General features: G+C 40.0%; 1 protein-coding gene across 4 annotated transcripts in view; it reads left to right on the top strand.

Annotated features, from left to right (window-relative positions):
- Positions 1-18,293, top strand: part of TP53BP1 (tumor protein p53 binding protein 1) — a 110,507-nt gene that overhangs the window by 51,835 nt on the left and 40,379 nt on the right. For all 4 annotated transcript variants that reach the window (XR_001882274.1, XR_001882270.1, XR_001882287.1 and 1 more), the window contains 2 exons: positions 9,395-10,721; positions 18,000-18,119. Coding sequence is in view for 1 of the 4 variants with exons in the window: in XM_017856260.1 (XP_017711749.1) it covers positions 9,395-10,721; positions 18,000-18,119 (1,447 nt within the window). In the remaining 3 variants the exon portion in view is untranslated. The remainder of the gene's footprint in view (positions 1-9,394; positions 10,722-17,999; positions 18,120-18,293) is intronic.

Genomic DNA, 18,293 nt, shown 5'->3' on the forward strand with positions numbered 1-18,293 from the left:
AAGAAAAACATTTTTTTTATAGAGATGGGACCTCACTATGTTGCCCAGGCTGGTCTTGAACTCCTGGGCTCAAGCAGACCTCCTGCCTTGGCCTCCCAAAATGCTGGGTTTACAGGTGTGAGCTACCATGACCAGCCTATTTTCATAAAAAAATTTTAGCCATTTTCCAAGTATAGTTAAATCATAATTTTGTTTAGATTATTACTGAGTTTACATTATTGCTATGTAAACAGTTCACAGCAGAGCCTATGACATATTATGATTATTTTTTCATGTTTCTGTAATTTGTTTTCTCTGAAATTGTACTTGTGGGGCTTTTTTATTTAGTTTTCTGTGACTCTCATTAAATCAACCCTAGACTCTCCACCAATTGTCAGAAACTCCTTTCAGGATGTTGAAGAGCCTTAGACTTTCTGTTTCATCTTTTTGGAGAAACCTCTTTTGGACCCTCCTGATTTCTAATCTGTACTGTTGCCCTCTATTCCTGGTGCATAACTGTTACCTCCCTTCACTGTCATCCTTGGAGATTCTCCTTACCTGTCTTTGTGTTGGATACCTCTTGGGTTTCATATCTTCTTGCTTGGTTTACTCCCTCATTTTGGTGGGGGACATTGTTTAGTAGCTTTTATTCTGCTATCACACTTGATTTGTAGTTTGCAGGATTATAGAATTCTAGATGGGAAATAATTTTCCTTTAAAGATTTTGAAGGCATTGCTCTTTTGTCTTCCAACTTCCAGTGCTGCTGTTAAGTGTGAGGGCCAGGCCAGCCGTGGTGACTCATGCTTGTAATCTTAGCACTTTGGGAGGCTAAGGTGGGGGGACCACTTGAGGCCAGGAGTTTGAGACCAGCCTGGGCAATATGGCCAGACCCTGTCTCTACCAAAAAACAAAACAAAACAACACAACAACAAGACCAGCAAAAAACAAAGTGTGAAGGCAGTCTGATCTTAACTTTTAATAGGTGATCTGTTTTTTCTTTGCTGGAATCCTGTAGAATTTTCTCTTTGTTCCCAGTGTTCTGAAATTTCCAGACCTTTGGGATAGGTCTGTTTTCATTCATTGTATTAGGTACTTGGTAGGCCCTCTCAAGTTTAGAAACTCAGGTCCTTCAGTTCAAAGAAATTTATCTCTTTAATTTCTTCCCCTTTGTTTTCTCTGTTCCTCTTCTTTTTTTAATGGACTGTCTGTTGTTTGGATGTTGAAACTCCTAGAATAGTCTTCTAATTTTATTTTGTCTTCTACTTTTGATCATCTCTGTCTCTTTTTGTTCAACTTTCTGGGTGATTTCTTCAGTCATTAAAAAAACAGTGGCTATATTGAGATGTAATTCACATACCATTCAGTTTACCCATTTAAAGTACACAATCCAATGGTTTTTAGTATATTAATAGAGTTGTGCTACTATCACCATGATCTAATTTTAGATTCGTTTCATCACCTTCCCCAAACCCATGCCCATTAGCACTCACTCAACCTTTCTTCTACCCCTGGCTCTTAGAGACCACCAGTCTACTTTCTGTCTCTATAGATTTGCCCATTCTGGACATTTCATATAAATGGAATTATAAAATACATAGGCTTTGTGAATGGCTTCTTTCATTTAGCATAATGTTTTCAGGGTTCAACTATGTTGTAGCATGTGTCAGATTTTCATTCCTTTTTTTTCTGTTGATCTATCCTTGTCTATAAAAAATATAAAGGAAAAAAGAATTTCATTCCTTTATTTATTTATTTGTTTGTTTGTTTATTTTCTTTTGAGATGGAGTTTTACACTTGTTGCCCTTGCTGGAGTGCAATGGCGTGATCTTGGCTCACCGCAACCTTTGCCTCCCAGGATCAAGCGATTCTCCTGCCTTAGCCTCCTGAGGGGATTACAGGCGCATGCCACCACACCTGGCAAATTTTGTATTTTTTTTTTTTTAGTAGAGACAGGGTTTCTCTATGTTGGTCAGGCTGGTCTTGAACTCCCGACCTCAGGTGATCCACCCATCTCGGCCTCCCAAAGTGCTGGGATTACAGGCGTGTGTCATCGTGCCTGGCCTTCATTCCTTTTTATTGTTGAATAATACCATTATGTGGATATACCACAGTTACTCATTGATTCATCATTTGATGGACATTTGGGTTGTTTCCCCTTTTGGCTATTGTGAATAATGCTGCTGTGTACATTTACGGACAGGTTTGTGTGTGAACATGGTTTTATTTCTCTTATGTATACTTACAGGTGCAATTGCCTGGTTCAACCATCTTTTAATTCTTCTTTTAGTTATTAATTTCTACTCTTGGGTTTTTAATTTCTAAATTTTTTTCAGAATATTTTTTTAAATACAATTTCTCTTATTTTATGGATATACTATCTTATCTCTGTAACAGTATTAATAACAGTTTTCTCCTCTCTGGAATAGTCACTGTTTCTTCCAGATGGACTTTAGTTTTGTTTGTTTTGATCTTTTTCAAATTAGAGGCTTTCCTCAGATGTCTGGTAATCTTTGATTATTTGGTGATGTTCAAGAGTGAAATAGCAGACAGATGATTAGTAGTTCTGAGTTGGTGGTTGGGTCTTCTTGTTTTTGGGATTTGCTGTAATGTGATCCGCAGGGACATTTTATTGGAAGTACCATAATGTCAGTATCTTGATTTATCTTGGCCTGGTCAGATCCCTTAGGAAAATGTCTGATCTCCTATTTGTGGGGTATAGGCCTGGCTGCCATTGTACTGGAAGTCTATTAATGGAAGAGGGCTTTGGGTGGGAAGGGGTTGGGAGACAGGTGCAGGTTTCATTCAATATGTAGATTTTCATTTAATCTCCCTATTTTCAGTATTGTACTTCCTGATAACTGTGCCTCTTGTCTGCCAGTCCTGGGACACTCTATTTTGCGCTCTCCAGGGCAGAGGAGGGGCAGGGTGAGATTATGGGAGTTGGAACTGTGATATAACTCTGGGTGTTTCTTGGCTTTCTCTACTGCTGGCTTAGGAATTCAGCTTTCACTCTTCTGTTAAATAGATTACCTTTTCCAGATTTTTTTTTTGCAGTTACCTTTTCTTCTCTTTTTCTTGAAATTTTGTGCTTAAGAAAAATCACTTTACCATTACTTAATGGGATTTCAGAAAACTCTGAATATGTGTATGTTCAGTCCTCCATTTTTGTTAAGTTCCCTACTTTTTTCATTATATGTCAAACTTGTACGTGTTATTCTTAATGGGTAACCCTTGTACATCTGTTATTTCTTTTGTACCTTGGTTACTGGAGTCCAAGTCAACCTAATTTTGATGTTACAAGATCTAAATATGTGTAAAGAGATTATTACTATTCAAGAGAAAATTGGTCTAAAGGTAATTTTGTCAATTTTTTTTCTTTCTTTCCTAATAAACTTGTCAATCGCATAGCCTCTTTGACCCTTTACCAGGATATGAGGGATGGGGAGAGGATTAGTAGAACATAGTTTGATAGTTAACATTTTCTCATTCTTGATATATGTATTAATTTTGGTGAGGACAAATTAGACAAATGTTTTCAAACTAGAAATAGTGGTGGTGGTGGCACACACAACATTGTAAATGCACCAAATGCCACTCAATTATTTTATTTTGTTTTGTGTGTGTGTGTGTGATTCTTTTTTTTTTTTTTTTGAGATGAAATCTTGCTCTGTCACCCAGGCTGGAGGGCAGTGGCACAATCTTAGCTCACTGCAACCTCTGCCTCCTGAGTTCAAGTGATTCTCCTGCCTCAGCACCCCAAGTAGCTGGGACAACGAGTGCACACCACCTTGCCCAGCTCATTTTTGTATTTTTAGTAGAGATGGGGTTTCACCATGTTGGCCAGGCTGGTCTCAAACTTCTGACCTCAAGTGATCTGCCTGCCTTGGCCTCCCACAGTGCTGGAATTACAGGCGTGAACCACCGTGCCTGGCCTGAATTGTTTAGTTTAAAATGCCAAATTTTATGTTGTGAGTTTCATTTAAAAAAAGGTATTTATAGCTTTACATTGTGATGTTTTATCTATGAGCCTTTGTAAAGTGACTTATTTTTTGCAACAAGGGAAAAAATACATATTTCTTGCAGAAGATGTGGTAATGCATGGTGGCTTACACCTGTAATCCCAGTGCTTTGGGAGGCCAAAGTGGGAGGATAGCTTGAGCCAGGAGTGTGACAGCAGCTTGGGCAACGTAGTGAGACCCCCGTCTCTACCCCCTACCCAGAAAAAAAGATTAGCCGGGTGTGGCAACGTGTACCTGTAGTCCCAGCTCCTGGCGCAGGGGAGGAGTATGAGCGGGAAGATTGCTTGAGTTCAGGTGTCTGAAGCTACAGTAAACTATGATTGTGCCACGGCCCTCTGGCCTGGGTGACAAAGCAAGACCCCATCTTGAAGAAAAGAAAAAAGAGAAAATAAGATCATTAGTTATTCTACCTAGGAAATAACAACTCTGTTTTTTTTTTTTTGAAATGAAGTCTCTGCATGCGCCTGGCAAATTTTTGTGTTTTTAGTAGAGACGGGGTTTCACCTTGTTGGTCAGGCTGGTCTGGAACTCCTGACCTCAGGTGATCCACCTGCCTCAGCCTCCCGACGTGCTAGGATTACAGGCATAAGCCGTCACACCTGGCCAACTCTTAGCTTTTTTTGTTATATGTTTATTAACTAAAATTACATGAAGATTATATATGATAAAATGTGTAAAAAGAGTATAATGGCCAGATGCTGTGGCTCACGCTTATAATCCCAGCACTTTGGCAGGCTGAGGCAGACCGATCACTTGAAGTCAGGAGTTTGAGACCAGCCTGGCCAACATGGTGAAACCCCATCTCTACTAAAAGTACAAAATTAGCCGGAAGTGGTGGCGGGTGCCTGTAATCCCAGTTACTCTGGAGGCTGAGGCAGAAAAATTACTTGAACCTGGGAAGTGGAGGTTGCAGTGAGTGGAGATGGCGCCACTGCACTTCAGCCTGGGTGACAGAACAAGATTCTGTCTCAAAAAAAAAAAAAGAAAAAAAGACTATAATGTATATCTACATAATTTTTTACTAAAATAGAAACTTCTTGCTAGAGCCCAAATGTTTTTTGATCTTTTAGTGTTCTTCTGTGTACTTTTATGTAGACCACAAAACATTCTATCATGTGATAGATCACAATTTAAAAATTATTATCTTGGCCGGACGAGGTAGCTCATGCCCGTAATTCCAGCACTCTGGGAGTTTGAGGCGGGCAGATTGCTTGAACCTAGGAGTTCAGGATCAGCCTGGGCAACATGGCAAAATCTCGTCTCTACAAAAAAATCTAAAAAATTAGGTGTGGTGGTGTGTGCTTGTATTCCCAGCTACTCGGGAGGCTGAGGTAAGAGAATCGCTTGAGCCTAGGAGGTCAAGACTGCAGTGAGCCATGATCGCACTACTGCACTCCAGCCTGGGCAGCAAACAAGACCCTGTCTCAAAAAAAAAAAAATAAAGAAAATAAAATTCCTATTTGTAACCATTTATGGTATTTCATATTGTTTCCTATTCTAAATAATATAGCAGTGAACCATTTTGTAGCTAAATATTAGTGTGCTTTCATTGATTAATTTCCCAGAAATGGAATTATTGGATTATGGCGTATAGGATTTTAGGGCTGTTGTGTTTTGCTAAATTTCCATTCAGAAATGTTGAACCTTTTTTTTTTCCCCTTTTGAGACAGGGTCTCATTCTGTTGTGCAGGCTGGAGTGCAGTGGCACAATCACTGCTCACTGCAGCCTTGACCATCCAGGCTCCCAAGTAGCTGTGACTACAGACGTGTGCTAATGTTTTTTTTTTTTGGTATAGACAGGGTCTCACTTTGTTGTGCAGGCTTATCTCAAACTCCTGGGCTCACGTAATCCTTCTGCCTCGGCCTTCCAAAGTGTTAGGATTATAAGTTAGAGCCACTGCACCTGGCTTGAACCGGTTTATACTCAGTCATATCTGAGAGTATATGAATAGATTCAAACTTATGATCATTGTTACAATCTGATAGGATAAACAAAAATACCAGACATTGAAATACCAGAAGTTATGGAGCATACAGAATGCTTGACTACCCATTTGATTCCTCATTCCCTTAAAAATCATAGGAAAAAAAGCTTGGGCGTGGTGGCTCATGCCTGTAATCCTAGCAGTTTGGGAGGCTAAGGTGGGTAGATTGCTCGAGCCCAGGATTTTGAAACAAGCTTGGGCAACAAAACGAGACCCTCTCCACAAAAAATATAAAAATTACCTTGCTTTGGTGGTGCACACTTGTAGTTCCAGCTGCTTGGGAGGCTGAGGTGGGAGGATCAATTGAGTTCAAGACGTCAAGGCTGCAATGAGCTGTTATTAAGCCACTGCACTCCAGTCTGGGTGACAGAGCAAGACCTTGTCTCAAAACAAAACAAAACATAGGAAATGAATGCCCTATGTCTGGAGTTTTACATCATTTACATTAGGCAAAATTACACACTAAATGTAAATTCTTATGTAAAAGCAGCTAAGTTTTATGTTAATGTCTCTTTAAAAATATTGAAGTATTAGTTACATAAAATTGTCATTTTTACGTGTATGTTTTGATGAATTTTGGCAAATGTGTACAGCTGTGTAACCATCACCACCATCAAAGTAGAGAACAGTTCCCTCACCCTAAAAAGTTTCCTTATAACCTTTTGTGGTTGATCTCCCTGCTGCCCAACATACTCCCTTCTCCTGCCCTAGGCAATCACACATCAGTTTTCTGTCAGTATAGTTTTGGTATTTCAGTAGTTTCAAGTCTGGGCAATATAGCAAGATCCCATTTCTAAAAGACATTTTTAAAATTACCTGGGTGTTGTGGCGCCCACCTGTATTTCCAGCTACTTGGGAGGCTGAGGTGGGAGATTGCTTGAGCCCAGGAAATTGAGGCTGCAGTGAGCTATGATCTCACCACTGTACTCCAGAGCCTGGGCGACAGAGTGAAGCCTTGTCTTTAAAAAAAAAAAAAGAAAAAGAATTTCATGTAATTGGAATCAGGAAGTGTGTATGGTCTTTTATTTTTGAGCTCTTTTACTTAGCATATTTTTGAGATTTGCTTGTATTATACATATTCGTATTTTATTGCATTTATATTGTTGGATAGTGTTCCATAATATGTGTATCCACAATTTGTTTGTTCATTCACCAATTGATAGGACATTTGGTTCTAGTTTTTGGTTATTTTGAATAATCTAGTCAATTATAATTAATATATGACCATTATATGAGTGAATATATGAATAATTCCCCATGAATTTATGAATAATAATCCTATGATCTTTTGCACATCTTTTTTTTGGAGACAGAATCTTGCTGTGTCGCCTAGGCTGGAGTGTAGTGGCGTAATTTTGCCTCACTGCAACCTCTGCCTCCTGGGTTCAAGCAATTCTTGTGCCTCAGCCTCTGGGTAGCTGGGATCATAGGTGTGCACCACTATGCCCAGCTAATTTTTATATTTTTAGTAGGGACAGGGTTTCACCATGTTGGCCAGGCTGGCCTCGAACTCCTGGCCTCAAGAGATCTGCCTGCCTTGGCCTCCCAATGTGTTGAGAATACAAATGTGAGCCACTGCGCCTGGCCAACGTGCACATCTTATGAATAATAGTTCTATGATCAGGTGGATGCCCATCTTTTCTGTGGGCACATATTTTTATTTTTCTTAGGTAAATGCCTACAAATAGAATGCCTAGGTTATATAGTAATGAGTGTTTCTAAGATACTGCCATACTGTTTTTCCAAAGTGAGTGTAACATTTTGCATTCCCAGCAGCAATGTACGAGAGTTGCAGTTTTTCACCATGGTTGCTAATCCTTGGTTTTGTGAGCCCTTTTTTTTTTCCTCTTTTTTTGAGACAGAGCCTTTCTCTGTCACCCAGGCTAGTGTGCAGTGGCACAATCATAGCTCACTGCAGCCTGGACTTCTGTGGCTCAAGTGATCCTTCTGCCTCAGCCTCCCAAGTAGCTGGGACTGTAGGGGCACAATACCATGCCTGGCTAATTTTTAAAGTTTCTGTAGATGTGGGGTCTAGCCATGTTGCTCAGGCTGGTCTTGAACTCCTGGACTCAAGCAGTTTTCCCACCTCAACCTCCCAAAGTGCTGGGATTATAGGCGTGAGCCACCACACCTGGCTGAGCCATGATGCCTGGCTATTTTGTGAACTATTTTAACGTTAGTTTGCTTTTTTTTTTTTTTTTTTTGGATACAGAGTTTTGCTCTATTGCCTAGGCTAGAGTGCAATGTCACGATCTCAGCTCAGTGCAACTTCTGCCTCCTGGGTTCAAGTGATTCTCCTGCCTCAGCCTTGCGAGTAGCTGGGACTACAGGTGCTCGCCACCACGCCTGGCTAATTTTTGTATTTTTAGTAGAGATGGGGTTTCACCATGTTGGCCAGGCTGGTCTTGAACTCCTGACGTCAGGTGATCCACCCGCCTTGGCCTTCCAAATTGCTGGGATTACAGGTGTGAGCCACCACGCCTGGCCTATGTTAGTTGCTTTTGTTGCATGTAGTGGCATTTCATTGTGATTTTAATTTGTATTTCTCTGTTGACTATTGATATTGTAACCTTTGGATTTTATTTTATGTATTAATTATTATTATTATTATTATTTTTTGAGATGGAGTCTTGCTCTGTCATCCAGACTGGAGTGCAATGACATGATCTTGGCTTACTGCAACCTCTGCCTTCCTGGTTCAAGCCATTCTCCTGCCTCAGTTTCTTGAGTAGCGGGGATTACAGCCATGCACCACCCCACCCGGCTAACTCTTGTATTTTTGGTAGAGACACGGTTTCACCATGTTGGCCAGGCTGGTCTCGAACTCCTGACCTCAGGATCTACCTGCCTCAGCCTCCCAAAATGCTGGGATAATAGGCGTGAGCTACTGTACCTGGCCACTGGATTTTAATATCTGCTTTATGAATGCTAGCTTTTTTTTTTTTTTTTTTTTTGAGATGGAATCTCATTCTCTCACCCTGGCTGGAGTGCAGTGGTGCAATCTTGTCTTACTGCAACCTCCGCCTCCCAGGTTCAAGTGATTCTCCTGCCTCAACCTCCCAAGTAGCTGGGATTACAGGTGCCCGCCACCACACCTAGCTGATTTTTTGTATTTTTAGTAGAGACGGGGTTTCACCATGTTGAATGCTAGCATATTTTGAAATCGTGAAGTAAAATGAGTATGTATTGCCACTTTGTGAGAACTGAAATGGGCTGGAGCATGTGCCACTGCTCTTGGCTATCCTAGAGTTCTTTAATTCTTAAATCTGATGTAGAAATTTTATATGAATTTAAAAATTTGATTTAGAAATTTGACTTGATTTAGAAATTTTATGTGAATCCAGGGATTAGATATAAAAGGTGTATGATCATGTACAAATTACGATTTGTCTCTTTTTATTCTTCCTTAGGACATTTTTATTCCCTCCCCAAGTCTGGAAGAACAATCAAACGATGGGAAGAAAGATGGAGATTTGCATAGTTCATCTTTGACAGTTGAATGTTCTAAAACTTCAGAGATTGAACCAAAGAATTCCCCTGAGGATCTTGGGCTATCTTTGACAGGGGATTCTTGCAAGTTGATGCTTTCTACAAGTGAATATAGTCAGTCCCCAAAAATGGAGAGCTTGAGTTCTCACAGGATTGATGAAGATGGAGAAAACACACAGATTGAGGATACGAAATCCATGTCTCCAGTTCTCAATTCTAAATTTATTCCTGCTGAAAATGATAGTATCTTGATGAATCCAGCACAGGATGGTGAAGTACAACTGAGTCAGAATGATGACAAAACAAAGGGAGATGACACAGACACTAGGGATGACATTAGTATTTTAGCCACTGGTTGCAAGGGCAGAGAAGAAACGGTAGCGGAAGATGTTTGTATTGATCTCACTTGTGATTCGGGGAGTCAGGCAGTTCCTTCACCAGCTACTCGATCTGAGGCACTCTCCAGTGTGTTAGATCAGGAGGAAGCTATGGAAATTAAAGAACACCATCCAGAGGAGGGGTCTTCAGGGTCTGAGGTGGAAGAAATCCCTGAGACACCTTGTGAAAGTCAAGGAGAGGAACTTAAAGAAGAAAATATGGAGAGTGTCCCATTGCACCTTTCTCTGACTGAAACTCAGTCCCAAGGGTTGTGTCTTCAAAAGGAAATCCCCAAAAAAGAATGCTCAGAAGCTATGGAAGTTGAAACCAGTGTGATTAGTATTGATTCCCCTCAAAAGTTGGCGATACTTGACCAAGAATTGGAACATAAGGATCAGGAAGCTTGGGAAGAAGCTACTTCAGAGGACTCCAGTGTTGTCATTGTAGATGTGAAAGAGCCATCTCCCAGAGTTGATGTTTCTTGTGAACCTTTGGAGGGAGTGGAGAAGTGCTCAGATTCCCAGTCATGGGAGGATGTTGCTCCAGAAATAGAACCATGTGCTGAGAATAGATTAGATACCAAGGAAGAAAAGAGTGTAGAATATGAAGGAGTTCTGAAATCAGGGACTGCAGAAACAGAACCTGTAGAGGAAGACTCTTCACAGCCTCCCTTACCTTTAGTTAGAGCAGATGATCCTCTGAGACTTGACCAGGAGTTGCAGCAGCCCCAAACTCAGGAGAAAACAAATAATTCCTTAACGGAAGACTCAAAAATGGCTAATGCAAAGCAGCTAAGCTCAGGTGCAGAGGCCCAGAAGCTGGGGAAGCCCTCTGCCCATGCCTCACAAAGCTTCTGTGAAAGTTCTAGTGGTGAGTGTGATTGTAGATTATTCTGTCTCCACCTAAATTATAATTTGGAATGGAAAGTTGGCGAGAACTGCATGCTTATGTCAGGAGTGAACATTATCTTTATGTTTATGAACAACCAATAATAATTGGGAAATTAAATTTTTTGGATTGCTTTTTTTTTGTTTTTTGAGATGGAGTCCCACTCTGTTGCCCAGGCTAGAGTACCACTAGTGGTGCGGTCTCAGCTCCCTGCAACCTCCATCTCCCAGGTTCAAGTGATTTCTCGTGCCTCAGTCTCCCAAGTAGCTGGGACTATAGACGCATGCCACTGTCTGGCTAATTTTTGTGTCTTTTTAGTAGAGATGGGGTTTCATCATGTTAGCCAGGCTAGTCTCAAACTCCTGACTCAAGTGATCCACCTGCCTTGGCCTTCCAAAGTGCTGAAATTACAGGGATGAGCCACCACACCCAGCCTGGATTGTATTTTTTTAATAGCTATAAGTATTTGTGCAATTAGAGATATTTGAGGTTTATCAGCTTTATAACTTAGGACTACGTGGTAAAAAATATTTAGAAATTGTGCCAATCTGTTTTTTTTGACTTAGATTGTATCCTTGCTCTGTGTGTATAGATTTTGACAGTTGCCTTGAAATAGAAGGATCTTTTTTGATTAACTGTATGTGGTCAAATCACATTCAAAACTGTTGATGAGTATCCTGTTAATTAGTTATTTCCTTTTGATGGGCATTAAGTAAAGTTTCTAAACTTGGTTCAAAAAATACAAGTCTCTTAAACCTGAAACTGGAAAACGTATTAGTTCTTGTTCTTTATTTTATGAAATTTAGCATGAAAACATAGATTACTTTCTAAGTATTTGTAGGCTGGGTGCAGTGGCTCACGCCTGTAATCCTAATGCTTTGGGAGGCCAAGGTGGGCGGATTGCCTGAGCTCAGGAGTTTGAGACCATCTTGGGTGACATGGTGAAACCCATCTCTGCTAAAATACAAAAAATTAGCCAGGTGTGGTGTCATGTGTACCGGTAGTTCCAGCTACTTGAGAGGCTGAGGCATGAGAATCGCTTGAACCTGAGAGGCAGAGGTTGCAGTGAGCCGAGATCATGCCACTGCGCTGGAACCTGGGCGGCAGAGTGAGACTCTGTTTCCCAAAAATAAAATAAAATAATTGTAGAGTATGACATTAGCTGAAAATAATTCAATCTTTGTGAATCCTTAGAGTTAGTATAATGTAGGCCAGGCGTGGTGGCTCACGCCTATAATCCCAGCACTTTGGGAGGCGGAGGCCGGCAGATCACCTAAGGTCGGAAGTTTGAGACTAGCCTGACCAACTTGGATAAACCCTGTCTTTACTAAAAACACAAAATTAGCCAGATGTGTTGGCAGGCACCTGTAATCCCAGCTACTCGGGAGGCTGAGACAGGAGAATCACTTGAATCCGGGAGGTGCAGGTTGCAATGAGCCGAGATCGCGCCATTGCACTCCATCCAGCCTGGGCAACAAGAGCAAACTCTGTCTCAAACAAACAAACAAAAAAAGGGCCAGGTACAGTGGCTCACGCCTATAATCCCAGCACTTTGGGAAGCCCAGGTGGGCGGATCACGAGGTCAGGAGATCGAGACCATCCTGGCTAACACGGTGAAACCCTGTCTCTACTAAAAATACAAAAAATTAGCCGGGTGTTGTGGCGGGTACCTGTAGTCCCAGCTACTCGGGAGGCTGAGGCAGGAGAATGGCGTGAACCTGGGAGGCGGAGCTTGCAGTGAGCTGAGATTGAGCCACTGCATTCTAGCCTGGGCAACAGAGTGAAACTCTGTCTCAAAAAAAAAAAGAGTTAATATAATGTAAAATCAAAACAAGCTCCAAAAACAAAGTAAGAACAAGATACAAACTTAAGAAAACAAGTTTCTAGTATGAAATGAAAAAACAGTATTTGGCAAGTTTATATATGATAGTGACCATATTTTTTGGTTTGCCTAAAACGGTCCCTTTTTTTTTGTTTTTGAGACGGAGTCTTGCTCTGTTGCCAGGCTGGAGTGCAATGGCACAATCTCGGCTCACTGAAACCTCTGCCTGCCAGGTTCAAGCGATTCTCCTGAGTAACATGCAGGTGCATGCTACCACGCCCAGCTAATTTTTGTACTTTTAGTAGAGACAGGGTTAGTACTTCTCTTGCCAACGTGGTGAAACCCCATCTCTACTAAAAATACAAAAATTAGCCTGGAATGATGATGGGTGCCTGTAATCCCAGCTACTCTGGAGGCTGAGGCACGAGAAGCCAAGATTGCACTGCTGCATTCCAGCCTAGGTGACAGAGCGAGACTCCGCCTCAAAAAAAAAATTGTCCCTATTTATTAGCTTTTATATTTAGCACTTTTTAAAATCTTGAGAATAAGAAATGTTAGAGCTGAAAAGGAAATGAGGGGTTATTGGATTTAGTCTCTTTTTAACGTCTTTTGGCTAGTTAATGATAGAGGTGGGACTAGAACTAGGTCTCCTGATCCTGGCTGTGCTTTTTCTTCCTGTAAAACTAAGACTTAATACAGTTTATTTGATTCTGAAGAGCTGTTGTGAAGAATAAAGTGAATAATCTAAAATTCTGTAATAGAGTATTTTTGTAATTGTATTACGTTTAAATACTGCTAATGACCTGTGCCAACAAAATATCAGGTCTCGTTGACTGTTTTAATGTAGTTATTTCGGAGTACTTTTAAATTATATGCAAAAGAAGCTTCTAAAGCATTGAGATATTCTATTATTTTAATAGTATCCTTCATGAATTCTTGTTTACATTGTTAATTGGCAGAGTCAGCTTTTTTTGCCATAGTAAAACTTATTATTTTATTAATACTATTACTATCCAGATTATTGAAAATGCTAGTGATTTTGTGTTTATTTCATGATTTTAGTTCTTGGACAAATAAAAAGCAATGAAGACAGTGGTTGGAAAATAGTATTTATGAGGAGAAGTTAAGGAAATAAAAATAATTTTAACTATAAATTAGAACACGAAGGGAGAATAATAGCTTTTGTCTTTTTTTGTTTTGTTTTGAGCCAGTATCTCACTCTGTCGCCCAGGCTGGAGTGCAGTGGCACCATCAGTGCTCACTACAGCCTTGACCTCCCAGGCTCAAGTGATCCTCTCACCTCAGCCCCCCACCCCAAGAAGCTGGGACTACAGGCGTGTACCAGCATGCTTGGCTAATTTTTTGTAGAGACAGGGTTTTGCCATGTTGCCCAGGCTGATCTCAAATTCTTGGATTCAGGCAATCTACCCACCTTGGCCTCCCAGAGTGCCAGGATTACAGGTGTGAGCCACCGTGCTCAACCAAGAATAATAGTTTTTAACTTAGAGAATTGTATAAATCATTCAGAAGAGCATTGCAAAAGAACAGAAAATAGTATTTTATACTTAAAATATAGTTGTTTAGTTGCTAAACGTTGAGAGACTAACTTTATTTTTATTTTTATTTTTTTGAAACAGAGTCTTGCTCTGTCGCCCAGGCTGGAGTGCAGTGACATGATCTCGGCTCACTGCAACCTCCGCCTCCCGGGTTCAAATGATTCTTGTGCCTCAGCCGCCTGAGTAGCTGGAATTACAGGCATGTGCCACCATGCCTGGCTAATTTTTGTATTTTTAGTAGAGACAGGATTTTGCCATGTTGGCCAGGCTGGTCTCGAACTCCTGGCCTCAAGTAATCCACCTGCCTTGGCCTTGCGAAGTGCTGGGATTACAGGTATGAGCCACTGGGCCTGGCCAAATTTAAATGATAGTAGTCTAAAAAGTAATGGTTCTTCAGTCTGAAAAGACAGAATGAAAGGTATGAATTGGGAGAGTTTTGCATTTGTTCATCTACTAAGAAGAGCACTTTTTTGTTGTTAATAGATTTACTGATTTTTTAAAAAGATAGATGCTTGGCCAGGCATGGTGGTGTGCACATGTAATTCCAGCTACTCAGGAGACTGAGGCATGAGAATCACTTGAACCCGGGAGGCGGAGGTTGCAGTGAGCTGAGATTGCACCCCTGCACTTTAGCCTGCGCGACAGAGTGAGACCCTGTCTCAAATAAATAAGTAAATAAATAAATACATAAATAATGCGTGCCTAATTTTGAAAAACATTCAAACAATACAAAGTAGAGATTGTGAATGGGGAGGGTGTGGGGAGAGGGAGTTGGAAGGAAAAGAGAGTGAGTACAGAGAGGGAGAGAGAGAATTACTTTAAATGTCTCCATTTATAGATAACTTATCACTGTTAGCAGTTTGGAAACTTCTTCAAGTATCTGTCTATGGAGAGTTCCTCTTAAACTTGAAAAAAAGCAAGATGGTGCTTGGAAACCCAATCTTATTCAACACAGAACAAATATTTGGTGGGTTGATGATGTGAAAAACTGTAATGAGTTCAGTAAGTCTTTAATTAAATCCATAAGTAATAGTCTGTAATAGTTAATAATGATCAGGGCAGCTAGATGTGTTTTCGGCTCTAGTTATAACCGTTATTGGCTTACTTGATAAAACACCATCTTAATTGGCTATTAATGTCAGAGGCAGACTTTTAGGGTAGACTGTTCATGCATGATATCACCTGATATATGACATTTTTAACTAGATGGCTTTTAATCAATTCTTAGACGTAACCAGTTCTTTTAAGAACAAAGAAGAAAAATGGGTTTAAAACTGTAACAGAAAGTTAGGAGAGACCTTCTTAACATTTAGAGTTTAAAATACTGCTTTGGAGTTATTCTCTAAAGTCCTTAAAGGACATACTCCCACTCAGGTGGTTTCAAAATTAGTATTGAGTTTCCTTTTGTTTCCTCATTTGTATCCTTCTTCATTGTTTGGTATGCTGACATACAACATGATAGCCCATGATTATCCGCAAAACAAGAAGGGATTTGATAATTTAAATAATGTAGAAATGCTAAATGTTAGAGAAATAATGGAATATGTGGAAAATTCCATAAATCTAAAAGGATAAAATATGCCAGCAAATGTAGTTTTAAGGATTTGGCAATAATTTGAGCAGATTAGTGGTGTTTTCCAGATGAGGGAACAAAAGCATAGAAATGGGAAACGTTTGGAGGACATTGAATAGAAGCTTTATGAACGTGAATAATTAAAGAAAAACTGGAGATATAGGCAGCCACTAGTTAGTTGAATGTTGACTGTAGAGTTAGGAATTTGTTTTCTAGTGAAAACCTTGGAGTTTTTTGACCAGGAGCTAACAAAGCCATGTTTTCTAGGAAGGCTGCTTTGGTTACAGTGTGCAGAGAGAATGGGGATTAGGGAGAGTGGGAGACTTTAGGCGGAGGAAGTGATTGATAGGTTATGGTAATAACCCAGGAATGAGGCATTGGAGACCTGAGGAGAGTAGTGGCAGTGCTGTCCCTAGGGCCTGTAAAAGTCTCAATTTTCCATTAGGTTATAGTAATGCAGTTAGATAAATGGTGCTAAAATTACTTTTCATAAGTTTTATGTAATACTGTGCAAAGGAAACCTTGTTACAGGGATATATTTTCAGCAATTAATGCTTGCATATTGTATTTGCATAATATAATATGTCACATAGAAAGGTCTGCTTAAAGATTTCATGCACATTTTCAGAAGTCTGGAATGTATGAGGCTTTGCAAGGTGTTTTTTAAGTTTCTGTATCTCTTCTAAGTTCTTTATTAGAACAACTTGCTTTATAAGGGGCGACCGCAGAATGAATGCTTATCTACCTGACCCATTTCTCTTTTTTCTGTAACTATGGTGGATGTCTTTGCCAGTTAGATGTAATGTTGAGATTCTTCATTCATACTGTTTACAGGTTTTTTGTTTTGTTTTGTTTTGTTTTGAGGCAGGGTCTCACTCTGTCATCCAGGCTGTAGTGCGGTGGCACCATCTTGGCTTACTGCAACCTCTGCCTCCCAAGTTCAAGCGATTCTCCTGCCTCAGCCTCCCGAGTAACTGGGATTACAGGCACCTGCCACTACGCCCAACTAATTTTTGTATTTTTAGTGGAGACGGGGTTTCCTTATTTTGGCCAGGCTGGTCTCGAACTCCTGACCTCAAGTGATCCATCTGCCTTGGCCTCCCAAAGTGCTGGGATTACAGGTGTGAGCCATGGTACTTGGCCCCTCTTTACAGTTTCTTTAGCTGAGCATATGTACTTTAATCCAGTATTTCTAAAGACCATTTCTTTTTCTCTTTTTATCTCCTCAGATTACTAATTCATTTTCTCTTACATGTAGATGTAAGAGATTTTGTTTTGTTTTGTTTTAAAGGAAAAGTTATCACGGTGCTTGCTATTAAAGATAGGAGTGGAAAAGATGAAAGAAACAAACTACTTTCATAAGTAGTAGTGTCTGAGTATGCCAGATTATAGTTAATTTGAGCCATCCCACGAAAGTAAGAAGAAATTTTCATTAGTTTTAAGAGGGCAGTCTGGCGCAATTCTTACTTTCTCTCAAATGTATCATTTTATTAAAAGAGATAAATTAGGAATTTAGAAAATGTGACTTTTTGACAGTTTTCTAGTTCTGATTAGCAAAAATTTGAAACTGAGACCTAGGTAGAAAGTAGCTTTATGTCTTGACAAATATTTTCTATTTATAATAATTTAATAACTAAAATGTGTACACTGGTGATGCTTATATATGAGGGATTTACTGTTGTGCAGAGATTTAGGTATGAACATTACACTTAGGCCTAGAGCAAATGCTGGTCAGTACTGCTGAACCATGAAACCCTTAGATTTCTATGGTAGAACCAGTCAGTATCTTGAAGTCCTTTAACCTGTGAGATCCTCTGTCATCTCTTTGATTAGATTGTACATTGTAAGTATTAATTTCTGACTTTGCTTTGGAGAATCCTACAGACCATTAAGGCTTATAAACAAACTCCTTAGGTTAGCATTGCACAAAATTATGTTGTTCTGATTTGAAACTGTCCAAATTTGTATTGCTGAATATCCCCTGATGTACTGTCTTGGAGCTCAGATGTTTGTGTTCCTTTTGACTCCAGGTTCCTCAGGTCTTGCAGACTTTGGGCTTTCCTTATTTGCCTGTCCTCTAGTTGTCTACTTTGTGTCAGTACTATAGTTGTTGACTGTGAAGAGAGCAGAGACAATAGAAGGGAGCTGGTCAGGAGGCCTGGTGAGGGTGGTGGGAATGAGACAGAATTTGGGAGCAAAGGAAAAGAGTAATTGAAATATTTCTTGCAGGTCTCATTATTTTTGCTTATTTTATACTTCTGTTTTTTTTTTTAAATCATTTTTTTTCTTTTTTCTTTTTTTTTTTCCAGAAACCCCATTTCATTTCACTTTGCCTAAAGAAGGTGATATCATCCCACCATTGACTGGTGCAACCCCACCTCTTATTGGGCACCTAAAATTGGAGCCCAAGAGACACAGTACTCCTATTGGTGAGTTAATAAAAAGTAATGATGTTTAAGGCAGAATTTCTGAGATACTATTTTTTACACAAGTGATACTTTAGATCTGAGGAGTTGGGCCTGGCTGGTAAGGTTGATTTTTGTTTTAGGGAGAATAGGGTTATGAAATCTGGTTCTGTGATTTTACTACTAGGAGATAAGGGG

Source organism: Rhinopithecus bieti, unplaced genomic scaffold (genome assembly GCF_001698545.2).
Source record: "Rhinopithecus bieti isolate Rb0 unplaced genomic scaffold, ASM169854v2 scaffold_495, whole genome shotgun sequence".
Taxonomy (NCBI): Eukaryota; Metazoa; Chordata; class Mammalia; order Primates; family Cercopithecidae; genus Rhinopithecus; species Rhinopithecus bieti.